The following is a 25004-nucleotide window of genomic DNA, read 5'->3' on the forward strand; positions in this document are numbered from 1 at the left end:
GTTTTCAAATCATTCCTGAGCAGTCCTGAAAAAGGGTCTTCAATAGGGTTTCTTTCACACCCCCCCCCCCCCCCCTCCTGAAAAAGTCTCAAATAGGGGTAGTGCAGCTTCTTGGTGTTTTTCCCCGAGTCTCCCGACTGTTTACTGGGCATGTTTTGCTGCAAGGCATGCTGGGCTGGCCTTCTTTTCACAGGACATTTTGCTACATGTGCTGCTCGTATGTCGTGCTGCTTGTATGTATGATAGCAGGATTAACCGGTTAAAAAGCTTGTGATAGGAGGGAAATTTGATGGCTTCCCTTCCAAATCCTGTGATAGGGGGTCAAAATCCTAACCCACTTCCATCCTAACGGGGGATATCTCTAAGAATCTGGAGCAAGTACATGTGTGTATGATTGTTTACCTGAGTTGGGGAGGGGGTGGTTTAACTTGGTCTTGGCAGAAATAATGATCACCATAAATAAATCAAGAACTGTGAGATAAATCCTCCTTCTCTGATCAGTGTACAGTCTTTCATTGATTTCATATGACTATAACAACACTTGGCTATACATTCCTCTAGGATAGGTTATTATTGAAAGAGAAAGATCGTTATCATCTGAGGGCCAGTTGAATGGAAGGGAGACATGGATCCTATTATACATTGTGTGTGCTACCCTTGTACAATGTTGTAACAGGGGCTAAATGCAGTAGGCCCTGCATACTATAAATGTGTCAACATGAATAGTGAAACTTGCATTCTGCAGAAATTGTATGAGTGCAGCAGAGTGTATGTGCACAAAAGGCAAGTCAATAGCATGAATGTGAATATAGTTGGCTCAGTGCATTCACGAGAAAGAAATGTCAACAACAGTCATGATAACCTTTGTACACATGTGCCTAGGAGATGCAGTGTACATACATGTAGTTGTATTCAGATAAGCATAGACTGTGTAAATGGTATGTTACACCACTCAACTGCTAAGAGTATGTACCGGTACAATGTATATCATGTTTGCTTGATGTGTGTATGGTACGTGTGTGGACATGCATTATAATACATCATGCTGGTCTGTTGCCTTTTCTGATGCAGATATGATTTCCATTAAAATGACTGCAAATATTTCTTCAGCCCCAAGAATAAGAACAAGCTGTGAAAATCCATATGTTGTAGGTTTGGAAATCTGAAAAAAAAAGTACAGGCACCTACTCATATAAGGTAGTGTAATGTTTGTCATGTTTTCCATGATTTCATCATGTAATACTCATTACTGCATTAAGATGTTAAAACACTCAACCCTTTCGTATTTCCAAAAACAACAGCAATTTAAAGCTCTTACTGTAAAAGTGGAAATTTTCACACACTTCGTGCAACCAGAAATTAGCACAAAAATATAAGTAAGCAAATATTTTTGCATGCCTTATGTTCCTGTTCTTAATGTCTTCCTTCATAATTCTCGCTATCGCCAATGACATAAAAAACTCCTGCGCACGCTAAAGAGCTCTGTCACAGGTGCACTGTGGGATTCCTCGGTCCCTTGTTCGCTTCCGGTTGTCTCACGCGAGTCACAGTTCCCATACGATTCAGTGGAGTTCTTTGTCTGCTTTTCCATTGTTAGCCCTTTTTTTCTTGGCTATAATTCAGCTTAAACAAGTTGAAAGTGTCTAAGCTTTACTGATTTGCGGTCACTGGAGTCATGGTTCACTACTGCAAGGCTTCAGTTTTGTGCTGGTCAGATGATGGAAAGCGAAGAAATCTTCAACAAAAAATACTTCTTTATAAAAGACAGAGCGTGTTGTAAGTGCATGTGCAGCCAAAACCGTGGCAAGTTTGTCCCATGAGCTATCCCATGACGCATCTAAAATGCTGCTCTGCACACGGCACCTACGTATTGGCGATACCCTCAATTAAAAGCATGTAAAACTCTTCTTACCGGGCTGAGCGCAAAGAATTAGTTGCACAAAAATATCCACTTTTGTACCTGATTTCTACAGTTTGTGAATGTTTATTTGAAACATGTTTGGAATCCAATGAATGTTCAGTGATCAGTACATAGTTGCTATGAAAAACAAGTTAGGACAATGGTGTTTCAGTTCCTCTAGAAAATAAAGTGACCTTAAATTATATTTTGAATGTGAAAGCATTTCATAACCCTCTTTAGAGGCATGTCAGCATTATAGATTTATATTGTTTTTGTTCTAATTTTCCATGGAATGTGTATTGATATTTCTGCAGGATACAGCCAGTAGTCAGTCAAGTGCCTCCCTAGAAATCCTACTTCGGCCAAGGAGAGCAGTGGAAGTAAGTGTCTGTGTAGTCAAACCTGTCTTAATGACCATCTGGCTATAGTGGCCACTTCTAAACTCTGTCCCAGAAACACTAGTTACATTCAAACGGTGATCCTTAATCTCGAGGATAAGTTTTTGAAGGCCCCAGGTGTGGCATAGACTATTTCTTTACGAAATGGCCATTTCCTCTTGAAATCAGTCTTTTCGTCAAAAAATAATCATTGCATTAAGGAAATCAACCATAGATGCAACAGTTGGCGTCCGTAGCTAGAACTTGTCCTCGAGATTAGCTATCCTCAAGGTTAAGGATCACCGTCTGAACGTAACTAATTTTTGTGTTAAAAACATTGTACATACAATTATTGTAATGACTGCCTTTGAAATCAGGCAATCACCTCATTTTCCTCCATGTACATAAAGCAGCCACAGCCTTTGTGTGTGTGTTTTTGTTGTCGTTGTTGTTGTTTTCAGCCAAGTCATTTATTAAGAGTTGAAGAAACTAAGTGATAACTGTTCATCATGCAATCATATTCTAAAATATGTCCTTTGTTTACTGTGATGTGTACAGAGTAAAATATACACTGTGTGTATGGTGTATATCTCACTCTGATAATACATAGCTACATTCTGAAAATAAATGACCATCTGTCTATAAAGGGTGTGTTTTCTTCTTCTTTTTTTTAGTGGCTGTCATACACAGGTGGAATTGTATTGTATTCATGAAAGAAGGATTCAAAATTAGAAAATGCTTCAGTTAATTTGTCTGCACTTGGTTACTATCACTATTACTGTTTTTGTAAATGCATATGAAGCAATAATATCCCATGCTTAGCTATTTGAAGTCTTAACTTAAACAGTTTTATTTGTCTGATATCACTTATTTTTAGGTAACTTTAATATGGTGTGGAATTTTGCTGCCATCTTCCACACTCAATTACTTGTAGACTATTAAAAAGAACATTGAGACATGGGAGAGTGGACAAAATGGAATAACAGAGCACTCTTTATAGTCAATACTGAGTCTAGATTGTATTTTTTATTTTTTGTGTCTGTGTTTGTGCATGTTTTTGATTCTCTGCTCATAATTTGTATTCCCTCAGGCTTGGGAATGTGAATTTGAGGATGATGTGCAGGCTTATGATGAGGAATGTGACAATGGTGCCACCAACCTCTTCCCATGCAGCCCTGGGCAGCTTAAGATAGCAGAATGCATTGGTGCAGACGGGGACACATCGCAAATGTAAGTATTGTCTTTTAAGCTCAGCTCAAACTTGGCCCTCGCACCCACAACTGTTATGGTGACCGCGCTTTCTCCGTTTGTGCCCCCCCCCCCCCCTTCTTTGGAACAACCTCCCTACTCATATTCAGTCCTCCACCTCCGTTGACATCTTCAAAAAGAAACTTAAAACCCATTTATTTTTAGAGCAGAACTGATGATAATGTACACATTGTAGTAGATTATTTGTATTCTAAGCTGATTTATATGTTTGTTTGTTTGTTTTGATAATTGTAAAGCACTTTGACACAGGTCATATTTTTAGTAAGCGCTAAATAAATATTTCATATTATTATCATCATATTATTTTCCCATCTATGCATAATAATTCAGTGATAGTGTCCACTGCCAATCGTGAACCAGTCATTTTTTTGCCGTTACTTTGATGGTTGTAAAAACTTTGAGTGATGATGAATGTCATAAAATTAGGAAAGAACCAGAAAGGAATAATACCAGAAGCAAACACCAACATATTTCTGGACGATTCAATTCAGTTACAAAACTATGCATCATGTCATTGTGATCTGCAAATTCTGACATTTTGTTAGAAGAAACTGTAGCATTGCTGGCCAGGTGTACTTCAGCCAGCCTTGATGATTAGTAATCACAGAGATTAAAGTAAATATCTTTCAATTACTACACATATTCACTTGCATCAGGTAAGTTTTTATGGGCACAGATCCCAGATATGTGTTTTTATATTTATTCCATCTATGAAAGTTGTATCAAACTAGCTGCATGTCTTGATTGATGATGTAGTTATAAAGGACTGTTAGAATGACTGATGTTTTGTATAGTGCTCTCTGTATTAACGAAGAGATAATATTTATTGTTTTTAGTCATTATTGTTGTTGCTTTCTCTAATGCATCTCCAGATGTGACCCATGCCCCCAGAAATATTTTCAGAGCAAATTCAACAGATGTACCGTCTGTCACGAATGCTCAGAGTGTGGTGCCAATGAGAGAATCAGACATGACTGTACCGATGAGACGGACACAGTGTGTGAAAGCATTCTCCCACTGACACCAACCACCAAGTCACCTGATGTCAGCTCCACTACTCTCACCTCCTTTCAGCCTCCATCCTCTCATCCACCGACCTCATCTCCCAGCCCCACTGCAACATCACCTGTTTCCATGACAACCGAGAAGGTGGCAATTGTGCCAAGCACTGATGGGGCAGTAGTGTCGGACAAGCCGACCGAAAACATAACCAAAGTTGAGCCCAAGCATGTGAAAAGCAAAGGTATGGTACAGGTGTGAGACTTATCCCATTTAGTAGTTATTTCAGCTACTCGTTTAACCATGCTCAGAACACCTGAGCCTCACGTCATAACTGATGTTAGGATAGCAAATCCTGCTAGAATTGTATAACAACTTCCCATAGCAGCAGCCAATGAGGAAGCTGGAGATGTATTGTTGTTACCATGTCATTTGCCACTTCAGCAACAGTTGCTGTCATTTATTTCTTATTATTATTATTATTTTTTTAATGAAACGGGACCATGGAAAAGTATTGTATAGAGACATTAAGCAAGGGGCACTTTGAAATGCATTTACAATGCTGTCAAAAATAAAAGGAATATTGCATTGAAAGATGACAGAATTTATGCACTTCAGGAGAAAGACTGTTTGCAAGAAGATAATGTTACAGGTGTTTGTAAGGATCCCAGCATTTCTTCTGCAGACTGTGTGTATTACACCATACTACATAGTAAAGACAGCTGCAGGGGGAGATAGTGGCTTCATAGGGATTCATCTCACTCCCCTGAGTTCAAAAATATACTGTATTCATACCTCCTCCACAAAGTAGTGCAGGAGGCATGGCAATATCGTTTTGGATTGTCCATCCATCTAATACATGTATGTCAGTCCATAATTGATTTGACTTAACTTGTCTTGAGAACCATTAAAGGTATCCAAACAATACTTGACCCTGTGTATGAGTGGACGAAGCTGTGCCTGTCTGTTTTTGGGCATTCATGCTCAAAGTCAGAGGTCAAGATCAAATGCTGAAATTTTACTTTTTCCCTCATATCACTGCAATACCCAAATGTATTCTCACAAAACATGTGTGAACGTATAAGTATGCATGACGAGGTTTAGACTCTCAAGAGAATATTTTGGGATGAAAGGTCAAAGGTCATATTGAAGTGCTGAAATGTTACTTTTATCTCAGTGTCTTGAGGTACAGGTATCTTCATGAAACTTAGTGAAGTGACCTGCTATGAGCACAATCAAATAGAGAACGATCGACACACTCGGAGTTAAGAGAGAGATTGACTTTATTGGAAGAGCTGCATTCAGCCAGCGCTTGAGACAGACTGCCCAAAACACTGAGACTGCCTGGTCATAAATGCATCAGTACATTGCTACTACCAGTATGGTGGTCCACCATGATGTGGGGACACCTGTCTCTTTAATCCCTGCGCTATACGAGTGATGTGATATTAAGCCCTCTGGCCGACAGAGCTCAGACACCCTGTCTGGTCCGAGTCTAGCCTGATTACATAATATACTACACTTAGTACTTACTATTTTATTGCCTTTATACATGTACATTCATTATCTGGGAAGATTTGTGTTACAGATCAAAGATCATGGGTCAAAGGTCAGGTTGAAAATATGGTAGAATTTTACCAGTTGATGCTGACATTACAATATTTTCTCCATACCCTTGAAATGATTGAATGTATACATTTAGTAGTGTAATTAAACTTGGTATATGCAATTTAATATGTGCACTACCACACAGTGATTATGTTGGGAAAGTTTTGGGCCATGGGGTCAGAAGTCAAGTAAAAATACACACAATCCACATGTTTTCCATATTTTTAAAGATAATAAAAAGTTTTGGTACCTCAAAAGCTTCCCTGAATTTCCTTGTCTTGGTTTGTGTTTCATGTTAAAGTACGTTGTCTGTGAGAATTACTCACCCCAAAGTGCTCTCATGTCTTAGTAATCATGCAATAATGGTTTCGTACCAGAGCCGACGCTGACCAGCGTCGATAAATATTGTACGAAACCACTGACTGCGACCAGCAGCGTGCAGCCCATTGTACGCATAGCTAACTGCGACCAGCAGCCCCATACGCATAGCGTAATGGGGCTTCGCAATGTAGCATTCAGGATCATGACAGAATTAGTATCGCCGGTAAATGTCAACTTAAAATCCAAAACATTTTTCGATTTGAAGACTTACCAATTAAGTTGAAGTATTGAAAACAGGCTTCGAACAACGTTTGGTTCTGCCAATAGTCCCTTTCTGTTCGAATTGATGACTGAATGTGACTCGGTCGAGAGGACCTTGGGAGAGCTACATACACTGGATACCATGGCCAGCGCATGCGCACACAAACATCTTATCCGTTCATGGATTTGAAATTTGTGTGCATGTGATGTGTTCGCATGCACTGGCTGTAGTATTCAGTGTACTGTATGTAGCTCTCCGAAGGTCCTGTCGACCGAGTCACATTCAGTCATCAATTCGAACAGAAAGGGACTATAGGCAGAACCAAACGTTGCCCGAAGCCTGTTTTCAATACTTCAAGTTAATTGGTAAGTCTTCAAATTGAAGAATTTATGGGATTTTAAGTTGACATTTACCCTGCGATACTAAATCTGTCATGATCCTGAATGCTACAATGCGAAGCCCGATTACGCTATGCGTATGGGACTGCTGGTCGCTATGCGTATGGGGCTGCTGATCGCAGTTAATTGCATGATTACTAAGACATGAGAGCACTTTGGGGCGAGTAAGTCTCACAGTGTTAGTTATATGAAAGGTACTTTAACCTGAAACACAAACTAAGACAAGGAAATTCAAGGACACTTTTGAGGTACCAAAACTTTTTGTTATCTTTAAAGTAGCTTAAGTATTGTTATGAAAATTGGTGCTTAGTCACCAGATATGATTATTTGCCAATAATGTGACGTTGTCATCTCAAATGAGTGATATGTACTGTAGACATATTAGGAGACTAATGTGATATGGTGGAGACATACCAGTTGCCATAGCGACATTTCTAGCTGAATCTGATTTCACACATTCCACACACACACACACACATACACACATACACACAAATTAACCTTAGTAAGGCACCACTTCTCTCATGCATGCAGTTATCTGCTCTGTATATACAAATCGGGGAGATGTTATAGATGGAGAAGGAACCATTACTCTCCTTCTAAGTCATGCTCAGCACTGCGTATAGACTGATTCTGTGACGAGCTATGTGTATTTTTGGCATGGGCAGCGCCATTACTGCGGTGTCTCAGCCGACCCCCCCCCCCCTCCTCTCTCCCCACCCCTCTCACGTGCACGGAATGAAAAACTGATGCATGGTTGTTTTAGCCAATGGGCGTCTCATACTGAGTGTGCGAATGCTTGCTTAGTGCGCGAACCTTTGTTACAAGTGCGCGATAAACATGTTGCCCGTGGGGTGGGGGAGAGGAGGGGGGTCGGCTATTAACACTCAAAATGAGCTTATGGTTGCGCCCAGTGCCACAAATTGTCTGCTGGCCTCAACGAACCCGAATCGGTCTTTAAGTTACACAGTAGAAAGGCCTTCCCCCTGCTGCAGTTCGCTCTCTCTCTTTCAATATGCTGCCACCATTGAATGTGTGCTTTTTAATTGAAGTAGGGTTAGTGAATCAATGTGCACAGTAAAACTACACTTTTAACAGCAAAGAGTAGAAAAAAAAACATGCATGAGCATTGCTACAGGAGAGTACTTTATCTAAAAGGGAGAATATTTATATGCCAGATTAAAAGATAGGAAACTAACATGTACAAATGTGTGCATGATGGAAAATATAAAGTTTTTAAGAGGACCAAACTTTTATTTCATGTCGATTAGGGCATTATGAGAACAGAAATATGTGTGTATTAACTTTACTTCTTTCCTAATCTCTGTTCTAAGCAACATCTATAATTTAGTTTAGATTTGTACATTATGTTGAAACATAGCTTGTACTTTATTAAATGGCAAAACTTTTTTTTGTCTCCAGATTTCATCTTGGTGAAAGAGGGGTGCTGAACATGACCCCAAACACAGAGGAATGTCAGATTATGCAAATAGTGCATGCTCTATGATGCACTATACTGGATTAGAGAACGACAAATACTAAATTATCCCGAGTGCTGCACGAGGGATAATTTAGTATTTGGAGTTCTATAGTCCAGTACTGGTGCATCAATAGAACATGCACTAATTGTTATAGTAAATAGGTCCCTCGATCTAAATGTATTTTCTGTAGGTCTAGGCCCTAGTTAGATCTAACATTAGACTCACCGTACCGGCACTGATTTCTTGCACGCAGAGTAAACCACAACCTACTAGCTGTACTGTAGTTTACATACACAGCGCGCGACGTTAGTACTGCCGCGTATGCGTATTGTACATTAGAGCAGACTCGCGCATAAACTCCTACATTTTGCGTCCAGTGCTCTACACGCACATACGTTGAAATGCTTGGCCTTGTCCTACGCCCCTCCCTGCGCGAATCTGTGCGTACATACAGCGTAGGCACGCACTGTAAGCGTTCGTTATAGTGCAAAGATAGTAGAGATAACAAGATAGGAAGGCGTGCGATAAAAATGGACACAAAATGGCTACCCTACATGACGATACAAAAGAGAGCTAAGTACAAACTCAGTACACCCAGAAACATAATTCATTTCCAAAGGTCTATAGTGGTATTTTTATTATCTTAACAAGATTTTAAAATTATAGTCATAGCTTTTTTATGCCTCCACAACGAAGTGGCCAGAGGCATTATGTTTTCGGGTCGTCCGTCCGTCCGTCCGTCCGTCCGTACGTCCGTACGTACGTCCGTCCGTCCCGTTTTGTTTTTGTTGATATCTCAAGAACCGTGTGGTGGTTTTACATCAAACTTGGTATGAGGGTATATCCTTAGGGGATAATACTTTGTGTGGATTTTAGGGTCACAGGGTCAAAGGTCAAAGGTCACAGGTCATTTTGTTAAAAAAAAATGAAATTTCATGTTTTTCTCCATATCTCGCAAATGGTTCAAGGTATCTTCATGGAACTTAGTATATATGCTTGTACCGATGGGCAGTGATTATCTAGGGAAGTTGGGGGTCATGGGTCAAAGGTCAGGGGGTCAAAGGTCAAGGTCAACTCCTCAAAATATCACTACTTTCCTTAAAATGCAATATGCCTGAAGGTTTTTTTTTTTAAACTTGATGTATGGCATGTTTTACCCAATATATATTTTTGGGGAAGTTTCTTGCCAAAAGGTCAAAGGTCAAAAGGTCAAAGGTCAAGTGAAAGTGCTAAATTGCACTTTTTCCTCCATATCTAGAAAGTAACTCAAGGTATCATCATGAAACTTACATATTTATGCATGTTCAACCTAACAGTGATTCTCTTTGGAACTGTGAGGTCAAAGGTCAAAGGCCAGGTTTAGATAATGCTATTTTCCCATTTGATGCTGAAATTATACTTTTCTCAATACCTTGAAAATTACTCAATGCATAAACTTATAAAAGGGTCAAAAGTCAAGTAAAAATCATCAGTTCCCCAAATACCTGCACTCTGACATTTTAATCATTCATCCAATTGAACCTAGTTCTAGGAAAGTGAACATTCAGCACATTTGTGTCAAACCTGTCATTTTAATATTTTGCCAATTGTGTGAAACTGTCATCACACATTGTCAAGACATTGTACTATAGACCTATTAGGAGAACCATGCATTATGGCGGAGGCATATCAGTAGCCGTAGCGATATATCTAGTTTTGATTAAGGGGATCATTTTGAAGAACGAGATTTTAAAGTAATAAGGATTATCTCGTGGAGGTAAAAATTTGGCAACAACATAATCTTAAAAACAATCAACGACACTTGATAAACAGCAACAACAACTTCAAAGACAGTGCATCTCAGGTGATATGCGTAATACGTTTGAGGACTGCGTGCTGTCCATTAACTTCAAAGACAGCGCGTCTCAGGTGACGTGCGTAATACGCTTGAGGACCGCGCGCTGTCCATTTGTTTTGTACAGGATTAGCGCGCATTTTCCTGTCTTATTAGTTAAGCGTTTTTGGTATACTGGCACGGTCGTGCCACTATACCAGAATTTTTCCACAATCAGGTGATGTTATCCAACCAATCACAATGCAAATTTCACTCTACCTATTTACTATATCCCATTGTGATACTTCAGAACCCAAACATGCATTTGTCTGGATAATGAAGTGTTATCACTATATGTGTAACACCTCCCTGATACAAATGCATGTAATGCTACAATCTACTACACTGAAGCTGAGCTGAACTGCTCATGTTTTGTCTGTGTCATGCACAAGTGGGCATGAATTTGTGTGCATATCTGTGCATTGTGTGTGGGCTTGTGACCATGAGGGGAGTATGGACATTGTTCACTGGCTATTAAACACCTTATTTTGCTATCTAGATCCAAAATATGAGGAAACACACAAGAACTGTGCATAGCATAGAGCATGTGGTAGGCATGCAGAACAAAGCCATGAGCCCACACTCTCTTTCATTGGAGTATTACTCATACTGTGTGCTACAGCTGTGGACTTGATCCTTATTCCGCCTGACTACAAAACAATGTACATGTAAATATAAGTGAACATCAATAAAATGGGTGAACATTCATAAATATTAAATGGGTTAGTCAAATACCGGTTAGTGATTGGCTAAACAGAGTCACGTGATAGAGGTTCATTCGTTATGTTCGCCCGTGGGCGAACATTCTTGGGAATGTTCTCCCATGGGAAAACATTTTCATGTAACAAATGACAGAAGGCCTAGGAACGCGCGCGCACAGTGAATTTGGCTCTGCATGCGCGATCGAGCGACGCGAGCGATCGAGTGCGTTGTGCTGGTGCGGTGGTTAACGCGTTGACGTATTTGACTAACCCGTTAACAGATGATGACTTTTGTTGTCGGGAACATGTACCAAACATTCCACCCCCAGGGTCTGAAATGCTATTTCGGGAGGCTATAAGTCCCTCGACTTCGTCTCGGGACTCATAACCTCCCTCAATAGCATTTCAAACCCTTCAGATGGAACATTCGGTATGTTCCCTCCCCCGCCAGTCATCATCTATGTAATATGTTTTGTAAACCTCATGATTTAATACTACTTTTTAAAACTTTTATTCTGTACTGCAAGTTGATTACTGTAAGACGAGGAACGTTCGCGTGCATTTTGATTGTCGCGAATTTCGCGAGCGCCAAGATTTGCGAAACTAAAATGCATGCAAAATTTCTTTTTTACACTATATGCATTGAATGCCAGTGGCAATTCGCGAAAATTTCATGCCATGAAAAAGGCCATTGGCTCCAATTCGTGAAAATTTTGTGCCGCAAACATATCATGTTTTACAGTATTGGGCCCTCATTATACAGTATTGGGCCCTCATTATTATTTCAAGTATCCCATGCTCGTCATCGGGCCATTTCTATTTTGTTTAATTATTTTCACTGTGATATGATATCCATGCATTTTGACAAGCCTACCTGTCAAGACAACTCTTTGTTGTCTCAGTGTTGCTGATTTAGATTTTGTGGTTTTTAGCTGATGCATTTTCATGTCTAATCGTGAAAAATAATTCAAAGTTAGACGGAGAAGGGACAGCTGACACCAAAATTATACAGTTGAACCTCTCGTATCCGGACAAGTCGGGACCGAGGCTCATCCGGATAAGGGATTTGGCCGGATACGGGAGACTCAATGCTTTATACATATACATACACATGTACTGATGTAGCCCATTGTAGTACCACATGTAGTAATGTGTATACTGCAACCTTTTCATTGTTATACTCAGTAACAGACCCAAAAATAGAGGTTCGTGTTTGCAAGAATGAAATCATTTTCTTTTATAAGTTCTTGGGATGATTTACATAAATAATTATTAAGAAATGTATCAAGTATATGTAATCCATGTGTGTTTGTGTAGGAGTTCTCAAGGAGTTGGGAATCCCCCTTTCCTCCGGTAATTATAAAAAAAAAAAAAATCACGGCGAGATTGCGTCCGTATAATAGAGAGATCCGGATAAAGGGAGGCCGGATAAGAGAGGTTCAACTGTATTATGTTAATATATTTCAAAGGTAATCATATGAAAGTTTGTGTTTTAACCTGTTGAGGACGAGTCATGAGCATACTTGGGCAAGCGTCTATGGGAAATGCATGTTGTAGCAAAATCGAATGTCCTCGACGGGTTGAGGTTGCATCCTGTGTATGATATGGCGACTTGCCATAGTTATCATGCAATTTGTTCGATTTGCATTAAATCCATGCTGTAAATTTTTATAAAATGAAATGAAATGAAAATGATCTAAAAGAAATGAATGTTGGGTACACTATTGTGTTCTATCTTTATCCTGACTATGTTTGCATCAAATACCATCAGTACGTTCATTTAGCTATTCACTTGCAGCATGAAATTTTGTCCGTAGGTGTGGATGTAACCACTTGCAAAGCAATAGTATAGCGATGATAATTACATTCTGCGTTAGATGATACAACATAGTCATCCTTATATGTTGTCAGAACAAACAAAAACAAAAGAAAAAAAAACATTAGTCCATTGAGAGTCCATTGAGCAAGTACGTGTGTGTCTTACTTGCCCAGCTAATTTGAAATTTTTTGCCAAAGTGTCAATCAATTAAATGTTTTTGTGATGTAACAGTGTATGCCTTAGGTATTTGGTAGTGATGTTTCTTACATTTTAAATGAGTAAATATTTATCTAACCAATGTTTTGTTTGACTTGTTCCCTTTTCTATACAGGAGAAAATGTTCCCCTAGCTCTTGCCATCACTGGATGGATGGTAGCTCTGATCCTTCTTATCATCCTTATCTTTACCTGCCTGCATTATAGAAAGAAGGAAGGTATGGAGCACTTGTTTAAATATCCTTTACACAACTTTTATGATTATTGTGACTGCTACATGCAAGGACAGTTGCAATTGAGTGAAATTAAATATCAGAACTCTTTCTAGATTGTGCTTTGACAATTACAAGAGTATTTATAGGTGTAGATAAATATCTTAGACATCTTCACAGGATGCCTTTAACATGTTCATTGCCTTGTCTAGGACAATCTTAGAATGCAGTTGTGCTGGTAAAATGAATGAATAGTAATTGGCCTGAAATGCCATGTGGGTTAATTGGATTGCCTGCTGGATTAGAGGAGTAGCATGTGTGTTTGAAGCATTTGATAAACAAAACGTATGTCTGGTGACTGTCTTATCAGCTTCCAAAGTGAATGTTATTTGGGATTTGACAACCATGTCCTTGATGTTCTATTACACTGTACTTTGCTGTGTAGGTGAAACAGCAAATTAGAGATCTTCCTAGAGGTTTTATGCTCTTGTGATATTCAAGATAAATTTGACCCTGATGCCAGCTACCTATCAGTTGAAAACACCCTAGTAATTTTTTTCTTTACGTGTATATTTACCCCCTGTGTACAATGGTGACAAAACATTTACTCCAGCAACAATTGCTCTGGTGTTATTTGCTCCAAGGACTTCGGGTTAGGGTTGTGATAGCCTATTAAGGTTTTAGGTTTAGGGTTAGGCCAAAAAAAAAAAAAAATTATTTGTTTGCCCTTATTTTTCAAAACCCAAGAGGGTCGGTAGGTTGGTTTTTTTTTTGGTTCTTTTTTATGCCTCCGCCACGAAGTGGTGCCGGAGGCATTATGTTTTCGGGTTGTCCGTCCGTCCGTCCGTCCGTCCGTCCGTCCTTCCGTCCGTCCGTCCGTCCGTCCTTCCGTCCGTCCGTCCTTCCGTCCGTCCGTAATGAATTTTGTGGACAGGGTAACTATCAAAACCTTTTGAGGTAGACTAATGATACTTGGCATGTATGTGTATTAGGGGGTGAAGTTGTGCCTATCAACTTTTGGGTGCACATGCTCAAGGTCAAAGGTCAAAAGGTCAAGGTCAAATGCTTAAAATTGCACTATTTCCCCCATTCTATGCAATGCCTGAAGATATTTTCTTGAAAATTAGTGTATACATGTATTACCCAATTAAGATTCTTTGATGAAAGTTTGGGGTCATGAGGTCAAAAGGTCAAAGGTCAAAAGGTCAAGTAAAATGTTAAAATTTCACTTTTTTCTCTGTATCTTGGAAATTGTTCAAAGTATCTTTATGGAACAAAGTATACATGCATGTACTGACTGTCAGTAGTTAGCTAGGGAATTTGGGGTTTATGGGGTCAAAGGTCAGGGGTCAAAGGTCAAGGGCAATACTTCGAAATTTTACTATTTTCCTTATATTTATGCAATGCCAGCAGGATTATTTTTTTAAAACTTAATGTATGCATGTATATTACCCACTAGAGATTCTCTGGGATTTTTTTTTTTTTTGCCAAGAAGGTCAAAGGTCAAAAGGTCAAAGATCAAGTGAAAGTGCTGAACTTACTACTTTTTCCATATCTCGGAAGCGGCTCAAGTAATCTTTAAACTTAGTACATATTTATGTATGTTCTGCCTGACAGTGATTCTCTTATGAATCAAAGGCCAGATGAAAATGATAACAATTTACTGTTCAATACAGAAATTGCACTTTTTCTCCATACCTTGAAAATTACTCAAGTGCGTAAACTTATGAAAGGGTCAAAGTCGAAGTTAAAGTACATGCTCTCCTATTCATCCAATTAAACATAGGTCAAGGAAGGTAAACATTCGATGCATTTGTGACAAACATGTCATTTTAATATTTTGCCAATTTTGTGAAAATGTAATCACTCATTGTCCACATGTACTATAGACCTATTAGGAGAATCGTGCATTATGGCGGAGGCATACCAGTCGCCATAGCGACATTTCTAGTTTTTGTTTGTTTTTCTGTTTGTTTTTTACTACAGGGTACCCTTTTTTCCATGTCAATGCACTCAAAACTCCAAGGGATTCATTCAAATTTACGTCTTGCCAGGGCCGGTTACGCGAGGCAGAAACACTCACTGACAAACACTTAAAACGTTCATCTTTGTATATTTTGCAAACAGCTCCAAAAAAGTATCTTCCAGTGAGGTGCTGGCAACTGAACTCCAAACAGTTTTGGTGCCATGACAGCTGATAACGGATGCTGCAAAAGTAGCCATCTTGTGAAGGGCTGCACACTAACCCATTTTTTCTGCCGGTCCGACCTGTCTCTGTCGGACCGGTAAATGCCCCGTTTTACCATTTTTTACAGGTCCGAACAGAAAATTTACCGGTCAACAATGACAACAGAAAAAACATTAAATGACTTGCAAACTTATTTTCTTGTTTTTTTATAGACGTACCCCCCCCCCCCATGTACATTTTACAGATTAATATATTTTTTAAACTTGCATTATTTATTGCTCAAGAAATTCAAAAATAAAGACAGGAAAAAATTAGAATGTTTGTTTGTGAATTAGTGTAAAATGATAATAAACAAAATCAGATTGTATCAAATGCGTTTGTGACTTTTTCTAAACATCGGCGCACGAACTTGCTGCGTAACCTGCTCTTGGTGGTCAGTTGGATTGTGATGATTTAATCAATTATTTTAGCTGTGATATTTTCTAATGCACGCGATACAAGGGGTTCTTTATTTTTCTCCCGATAATCTCTTCGCATTTGTGCATGCGTTCTTGAAAGGTACACGACATGCAGGGCCGAATTCGCAATCCTTTTTGCGCCCATTTCCACCTCAAATATTAGCGGGATTGTGACGGTTTCATAAATTACTTCGGCTGTAATATTTTATGATGCACGCGCCAAAAGGGATTGAAAATGTGTCTTTTATTTTTTCCCGATAAACTCTTCGAATTTCGTAAGTGCGTTCTGAAAAGATGTACCACACAGCTGAATTCATGATACTTTTTTGCGCCTATTTCTACCTCAAATGTCAGCGGGATTGTGACGATTTCATAAAGTACTTCGGATGTAATCTTTTGTGATGCACGCACCAGCTAGAATGGTTGAAAATGCGTTCTTTATTTTTCTCCCCATAATCTCTTTGCATTCTGTAAATGCGTTCTTAAAAGATATACGACACGGCCAAAAATCATGATTCTTTTCGCGCCTATTGTTTCCTCAAACTTCAACGGGATTGCGATGATGTTATGAATTATTATTCGGCTGTAATCTTTATGATACACGGGCCAAAAGGGGTTGAAAATGTGTCCTGTATTTTTTCCCCCAGTAATCTCTTCACATTTCGTACATGCGTATCGACACGGCCGAATTCACGATCCTTTTTGTGCCTATTTCTACCTCAAATATCAGCAGGATTGCGATGACTTCATGAATTACTTCGGTTGTAATCTCTTATGATACACGCACCAAAAAGGGTTGAAAATGTGTTCTTTATTTTTTCCCCGATAAACTCTTCGCATTTCGTAAATGCGTTCGTAAAAGATATACGACACGGCCAAAAATCATGATTCTTTTTGCGCCTATTGTTTCCTCAAACTTCAACGGGATTGCGATGATTTTATGAATTATTATTCGCTGTAATCTTTATGATGCATGGGCCAAAAGGGGTGGAAAATGTGTCCTGTATTTTTCTCCCTGTAATCTCTTCGCATTCTGGACATGCGTATACGACACAATCCTTTTAGCGCCTATTTCTACATCAAATATCAGCGGGAATGCGATATTTCGTTAATTATTTCGGCTGTAATCTTTTTGTGATACATACACCAGAAGGGTTGAACATGCGTTCTTTATTTTTCTCGCGATAATTTCTTCGCATTTGTGCATGCATTTTCAAAATTATACACTGCATGCAGGGCCACATTCGAGATTCTTTTTGCGCCTATTATTGTTTACTCAAATTTCAACGGGATTGCAAAATTTTCATGTACTACTCGGCTGTAATCTATATGATGCAAGCGCCAAAAGGGGATGAAAATATGTCCTTTATTTTTCTCCCGCTAATCTCTTCCCATTTCGTACATGCGTTCTTAAAAGGTATACGACACGGCCGAATTCACGTTCCTTTTTGCGCCTATTTCTACCTCAAATGTCAGCGGGATTGTGGCGATTTCATGAATTACTTTGGATGTAATCTTTTGTAATGCACGCACTAGAAGGGTAGAAATGTGTTTTTTATTTTTCTCCCGATAATCTCGTCGCATTTGTGCGTGCGTTTTGATAACCAACACGGCATGCAGGACTGAATTCAAGATCCCTTTTACGCCTATTATTTCCTTAAATTTCAACGGGATTGCGTTGATTTCATGAATTGTTATGCGGCTGTAATCTTTTATGATGCACGCACCAAATGTGTCCTTTATTTTTTTTTTCTCCTCTATAATCTCTTTGCATTTCGTACATGAGCTTTTGAAAGGTGTACGACGCGGCCGGCCGAATTCATGATCCTTTTTGGGACGATTTCTACCTCAAATATGTAAGCGGGACTGCGATGATTTCATGATTTTTTTTCTCCCTAGTATTATCTCTTCACATTTTGTGCATGCATTTTAGAAAAGTACACGGAAGGGCCGATTTCATGATCCTCTTTTCCTTCATTGTGAGATCATTCTGAACGAATGAAAATATTCATTTTTGAAATGACTGTGTAAAATGAATCTGAACGCAATCAGATCCATTTACTGTATCGCTGAATATCGAATATGTTTTTACTTTTCTAAAAATCGACACAAGTAAATTAGTTCTAACATGTCAACTGCCACGCTGCTGCGAAGCCGGGATCGGATCGTGAGTAAAATGACCCAGAAATGCGTGCGCTTCTAATTCTATCAATGCTTCTTGTCTGGCATGAGCGCTGATCGCAAGCAAACGAAAAGCAGTTACACTGTACATGCTTTGCATGTATTGCATGGCATGGCAGTGCGTGAGCAGCGCCAATGTGCAAGCTAGCGCGAATAACTGGTCGACTGCTAGTGCTCAAAACTAATGTTTACTGTACAAATTGCAGCGGTAAACATAAACGAAAACTTGCGTAAAACTTTTTGAACAGTGCGATATCTTGCATTCTGTTTCTCCCTGATCGGGGCTGCTCTTTTTCTTTCTACTGACCCCGCTTTTTTTTTTTTTTTTACTGGTCATGTCGGACCGGTAACTTGTGGATTTCCTGAAAAGTTACAGGTCCGACAGTGACTTTTACCGGTCTTTGACCGTCGGACCGGCGCCAGTGTGCAGCCCTGTATAGACTAAGCGCATATATGCATGCATTGATTGGATTTCGTGCGCGTGCATGCATGTGAGCCAAAAAGGTAGCTAGCATGCAATGCATGCTATAAAACGTAGCCTGCGGCCCCGCGCGGCCCGAACACAATTACGACGGTTCGATGAGATGGAAAAAAAAAAACATTTTTAGACTTTTTTTCATTCTTTCTTTAGCTTAATTGATAATTTTGGGTTAAAAACCATTCACAAATTTGTAGAAGATGAAATTTGTGGAAAAAAATAAACTTGAAAGAGCAACAACAACAAAAAAAAAAAACAAAAACCGCAACCCGAAATTTCTGTGATTTTCGGTCGGTCACGAAGGGCAAACAAACCAATTTTTTTTTTTGCCGTATGCTTGTGGGTAGAATTTGTGTTTGGCTGATCGTGCAGATGTTACAAGTCCACCTTCATATACATGTGGATTGAGTGCATGCAACAGTATTTTTAGAACACATAAGTGAAAGTTTTGGGGAAATTGGACAATCCGTTAAAAAGTTATGAATTTTTGAAGTTTCTGCACAGTCACTGCTGGATGAGAAGACTACTACAGTGTATGATGTCACATGAGTAGAATGATATAAGGAAAATATAAAGAGAATTTCACAAAATTTTATTTTTTGAAAAAAATGCACATTTCCTTGACTTGTCACTGACGTATGTTAAGGGTAATATTATTCCTCTTGCCTTCTGAAAAAGACAAGTCAAGTGTTACTTTATTATGCAAGAAAAGTGAAAATATGTTGGATTTTCTTTATATTTTCTTCATATCGTTCTACACATGGGACATCACAAGCTGTAGTAGTCTTTTCATCCAGCAGTGACTGAGCAGAAGCTTTAAAAATTTGTAACTTTTGAACAGATTGTCTGATTTTTCTCAAACTCTGTGTTCTACTAATATTGCTGCATGCACTCAATCCACATGTCCATGAAGGTGGACTTGTGCGTTAAAACAATACAGTTACACTTGCCTAAGTCGACATCGCATATGTCGAATAATCGCGCAAGTCGATGATTTTAAAAAGTCCCGATTTTTCCCCATTGACTTACGTGTATTAATTCACTCACAAGTCGAATTTTGTAAGTCGAATACTCGCCTAAGTCGATGAAATTCCAAGAACACTTTCACGGAAAAACCATTAAATTCACTGTGCCTAAGTCGAATAAGATTTTATTTTGCAATAAATCACTGTCAAAATCACGAGACGCCAGTTTTTGTTTACATAAGAACTAGCCCGACCAGACAGGTGGCAAAAAAAATGATCTGAAGTATCAAAATTCAAAGCGATCGCATGCGATTGTTGAACTCTCTTCGTGTTTGGAGGTCCGCTGGTACAGCCCTGTCGCGCTAGCGCTACGTACGTACAGCGACTGGGCTGTGTATAGTTGTGCCTGTGCGTACAGCGACTGGGCTGTGTATAGTCTGGGTATGTTTGCAGTCTGCGCTGTGCAGTGGATGGATGAAGCTGCTGAGTTTTCAAAGCGGAAAGTAGGGGGAAAGTTTTACGGGCACAGGTAAATCAGAATTACACCTCTACACGCATTCCAAGCCACGGTTTGGTAAACTGGAATCAATCAAAAAAAAAAATATATATATATGATAGAATATCGTTCATATTCACTTCCCTAAGGTTTAACAAGGGTGTAAAGTAATCGGACCTGTGCCAGTACTAATGCACTGTCCATGCAAAGTTAGCCGCGGCCCTGCCGGGCGACCCGTGCTGCGGCACACCTCTCCAGCTCTCGGCTCCAGAGTAGACAACATGCATGTACATTTATAAATAATGTACGTGTGGTGTAACTGTTGTTAAGTCAATTTTTTTTTGACTTACGCACAAGTCGAAAATCGCCTAAGTCGATGTGTTTTGCTCAGTCCCGAGAAGATCGACTTATGCGAGTTTAACTGTATTTCATTCACCATTTTCTTTCAAATGGATTCTGATAAAAAGAAGGGAATGCAGAGGTTATCAGAAGGTACATGTGGTTGCCATGGAGACCTTGGGGCAGAGCTGCTTACAGTACTGTAGTGCCCTAACACTGTACAGTTTAATCATTATCTTCTTTTTTAATAATAGAACTGGTACATTATATTGTGTGGAGGTGAGTAAAGAAGAATACCATTTTGTGTACTGTTAAGTGTTGTGATGAAAAGACCCTGATACACTCTCACAGAAGAGAGTATCTCTTAATGACTTTTGAGTTGATTATCTATTAAGAATAGTATCTTCGCCTATTACTTGCCTTTCGCAGACAATGGAATGATCTCTGCAGACTGTGGCCAGCAATATTCATCCAGTAGAAATAATCCTGAAGGCAGTGTGTATGTTGCTGTACCCCAGGAACCATCAGACATCAATGACAATGGACCAGTTGTGTCCAGCCCCTCAGATGAAGGGGACAAGCAGTCCTTCTTCTCGTCGCTGCTTGATAGATTTGTAGTTCAAGATAAACCCAAGCTGAAGAAAAAGACAAATAGAACTCCTAAAACTGCTCTTCCAAAGGAGGAGGAGGCGGAGGAGGAGGAGGACAAAAGCGAAACAGTGATGCTGCAGAATCTCACTCCTAAATCAGAGCCCATTCAAAATGGGACTGATGGTGATGCTGCCAGGACTGTCCATGTAGATGTGCACAATGTCCATTCAGAATCTCAAGCTGCTGATAAACTGGCTGGCAATGCAGAGACAGTAAACTCCTCAATAGAAGACCATGAGTGGATTGCTCAAAAAATTCCAGGTGAATCTAATAACTTGGATGGGAATGCAGACACTGTAAAACACTCTGTAGAAGGCCCTGATTGGATTGCTCAAAAAGTTCCGGGTGAATCTCCAGTCGTAGAGTTGCATCGACAGTCCGGAAGTCCTCCGGGCAAAGTAGAACCAGGTGCTATGGAGGAAGACGATGAAAAATGGTTTGCTGAAAAAGTTCGGGCATCGAAGCATGCTTCCGATGCTGATCAAATGGAAATGGGCAAACAAAGTGAACTTACTGAGGTCCCAGGTGAAGATGATCTGCCTGATAATCTTCACGAAGTTGATCAGGAGAGAGAAAGTAGGGATGCTGGGTCAACCTCAAATGCACCTACACCAGCATCTGAAGTGCCATCTACTGTACGTGTGACTACTCCTACGGCATTGCACAAGGGAGAGGGAGATGGCATGTCTGGAGATGTGAAAAGAGACGGGCCAAGACATCCCAAACCTGCTCCTGTGGGAAAGACCAAAAATGAGAAGAATGCTGGACGGACAGGGAAGTTATTCAAATTCTCACCGCTGAAGTTTACCAAAACAAAGATGGACACAACAAAAGACCCCCCATCACCACTTGGAGAGAAGGCAGGTGAGTTTGATGACTGTAGGTGATACTTAGGCCCTATGAATGTCTTCCGAAATCGGATAGAGATGTTTTTTCTGCCTCCACCTGGAAGGGCATTTTTAGGTAATATTGGTAAATGCATGTAAACTTCCGATACAACAAAACCCAACTGCCCTTGATTTTTATACAAAATTGTTACCTTGTGACATGAAATACTGGCAATCGAGTTATGATGAGATACTTGGGACTGGATAATTTCTTGTTCGAATGGACCTCATAGGGTGCTTCATATGTACACAAATGCAGTACTTTGGACTGTTGCTATACATTAAAGGCATAATTTACCATTTTCAGATGTAGCAAAAACCCAGTATTAGTGCTTTAAAATACTTCTTAAATGTGAGTTAGGGATAGAAACAACCACTGTAAAATTTGAATTGGTAGAATTGGATCTTAAGTATTTTTCAATTTACAAAATGTGAACAATAGTGATAGTAAAAATGTTTCCAGGCTAAATCATCTACTTTGGTTTATTGAAAAAAAAAAATTGATATTTCCTTGTTATTTTAGGCTTTATCACAAACATTTTATAAGGTAGGATGTTTTGTGGTACAACAGACCTATACATATGCATCAAGTGTGATATCTTGAACATTTTTTAATCACTGCTCCCAAAAATTAACAGGACCTTCAAGCAGATAACAGAGACATTGTGTATGAAGCTTATGTTTCTGTCAAATACAGAGTATTTTGAAAATTGAGTGTGTACACCTGTATTTGTAAACTATCTTGGATGAATATTCAGTTTATTTGTCAGTCTGATAGTGTAAAATTGTGAAGGAAGAGATAGGTGGTAGGGAAGGGAAAAAACATCCTCATTTCCAATGGGAAGCTTTTGTCTCATGAAATGACTTTAATGAAATTGGAACCTGGCCAACATCCTCATGCAACTTCTTCACTTTTGCTTTTTCTGACCTTTCTATTAGATAAAGAACATCTTCCCTACACAATTCTTTAGTAGTCCCATTTTGTTATTATTTTCTACATTGTGGTCAGAGATACTATTACATTGTTATGGCTTTCTTACATTACAATCAGTGTGCTGTATAGTAGTACATCTTGTGAAGCCAGTAGAGTGTTTTGATAGTAAGGATCATCTCTTTCCCTGAAATAAAGGGGGGGGGGGGGGAGGGGGAGGGGGCATCCGACCCCATGTGTGGTTTTTTCTTCTTCTGTGATCATTTCTTAACAGAAAAAAAATCCACCTCAAAGCTTTTGTAACATTTGACTCTTTAATCTTTCACATTTTCTGGTACCTTTCCAAGGTATTTTACAAATATAGAATAACGATTATCATGCCATGGGCATCACGCAGTGGTACACACAATCGCTCTTATAATGTTTGTAAGTCTGTTTTTCAATTATGTGAATCATGAATTCCCAATCCTGGAATATGTGTGCGAATTTTAAATGTCAAGGTCACAGTAAGTTTTTACGGTTCTTTTTTTCTCACTCTTTTTCAGTAATGCATCTGCATTGTACTTCAAGTTCTTATCGATAAGTTTTATTTCCTTTGTTCATAATTTCATGGAAATTATAACCTTTTACATGATCTGTGAAAACAGAGAAAACAAAAGAAAACTTGTGAATTTATCTAATCATATCAAGTATTATTTGCAGACATGAACAGTAATAAATGTGGGGAATGGTTTTTAGAATTGATCATGCTCTATGTTTCCTTTTCACCCCTCCCCCCCCCCATCTCATTTTCTCTTCTCTTCTCTCTCACTGCATTCTTCTTAACTATCCATTTTCCACTATTGTACTATTTGGATGTTTCTTGAGGATTGACAGATTAGGCCAAGATAACAGAGTTGTAAGTATGAAAAAAGAAAAAAAGAAAGAGAAATACTATAGAAATTGCCAAGACAATTAAAACAAGGCAAGTGCCATAATGTGTCTCGCCCATTCGTGTTAAAAAAATTGTACGCGAATGGGATATAACATATACAAAAAAAGAGATTTAACAGATAAAGAGATATAAAAGGGTAAAAATTTATAGCAAAAAAGAAACGTGCCATAAAGACTTAACATGGGCCCTTAAAGTTCATTGACCCCTGCCTGTGACCTTTGACCTTGTGACCATCCACTCCCCAAGGGACATCTACCATCCAAGTTTGGTCACAAACGTACCTATGGATCAAAAGTTATGACCCATAATAGAAACTCGCCATAAAAACTTAACATTAGGTTCTAAAAGTTCGTTGACCCATGCTTGTGACCATTGACCTTGTGATGACCATCCACTCCCCAAGGGACATCTACCATCCAAGTTTAGTCACAAATGGAGTTATGGATCAAAAGTTATGACCCATAATAGAAATGTGTCATAAAAACTTAACATTGGGCTTTTAAAGTTTGTTGACCCCTACTTGTGACCTTTGACCTTGTGGTGATCATCCACTCCCCAAGGGGCATCTACCATTCAAGTTTAGTCACAAATGAAGTTATGGATCAAAATGGATTATGGACCCATAATAGAAACGTGCCATAAAAACTTAACATTGGGCCATAAAAACATGTGGCCCTAAAGTTCATTGACCCCTGCCTGTGAGCTTTGACCTTGAGGTGACCTTCATATATAGTAAAATGTGAAACTCTGTGTGACCCCTCTTCCCTTGAAGTTTGATTGCAATTGAAGCCCAGAGTAAAGAGTTATTGAAGTGTTTGTAGCGTTACGGACGGACGGACGACGGATGGCCAGACGCCGCAGGCGATCCTTTAGTCTCCCCTCACCTCCGGTGGGCTCGACAAAAAATGACTTGAGTATACATGTACACCATGTAGCTGCTTCTGATGTTTTTACAATGTTTGACCCTAGTGTAATTAGTTTTCTTACCAAAAACAGACAAACAAACAAACAACAGCATTTCCATGGACTACATGAACATTTAGGCCCAAATACAAATTTGT

The 25004-nt window shown here is 39.2% G+C and overlaps 1 protein-coding gene across 3 annotated transcripts in view; it reads left to right on the plus strand.

Moving 5' to 3' along the window:
* The window catches only part of LOC139735881 (uncharacterized), a 37232-nt gene that overhangs the window by 10490 nt on the left and 1738 nt on the right, over nt 1-25004 (plus strand). Inside the window, exons 3-8 of one of the 3 annotated variants that reach the window (XM_071646631.1) lie at nt 2215-2280; nt 3368-3507; nt 4419-4789; nt 13340-13441; nt 20970-22055; nt 23877-23907. In XM_071646631.1, the coding sequence (XP_071502732.1) occupies nt 2215-2280; nt 3368-3507; nt 4419-4789; nt 13340-13441; nt 20970-22055; nt 23877-23890 (1779 nt within the window). In that variant the 3' untranslated portion in view covers nt 23891-23907. The remainder of the gene's footprint in view (nt 1-2214; nt 2281-3367; nt 3508-4418; nt 4790-13339; nt 13442-20969; nt 22056-23876; nt 23908-25004) is intronic. The other 2 variants (XM_071646633.1, XM_071646630.1) reach the window with 2 other exon arrangements.

Source organism: Diadema antillarum, unplaced genomic scaffold (assembly GCF_040938485.1).
Source record: "Diadema antillarum isolate AM-2024a unplaced genomic scaffold, OU_Dant_1.0 seq00000604_RagTag, whole genome shotgun sequence".
Classification (NCBI taxonomy): Eukaryota; Metazoa; Echinodermata; class Echinoidea; order Diadematoida; family Diadematidae; genus Diadema; species Diadema antillarum.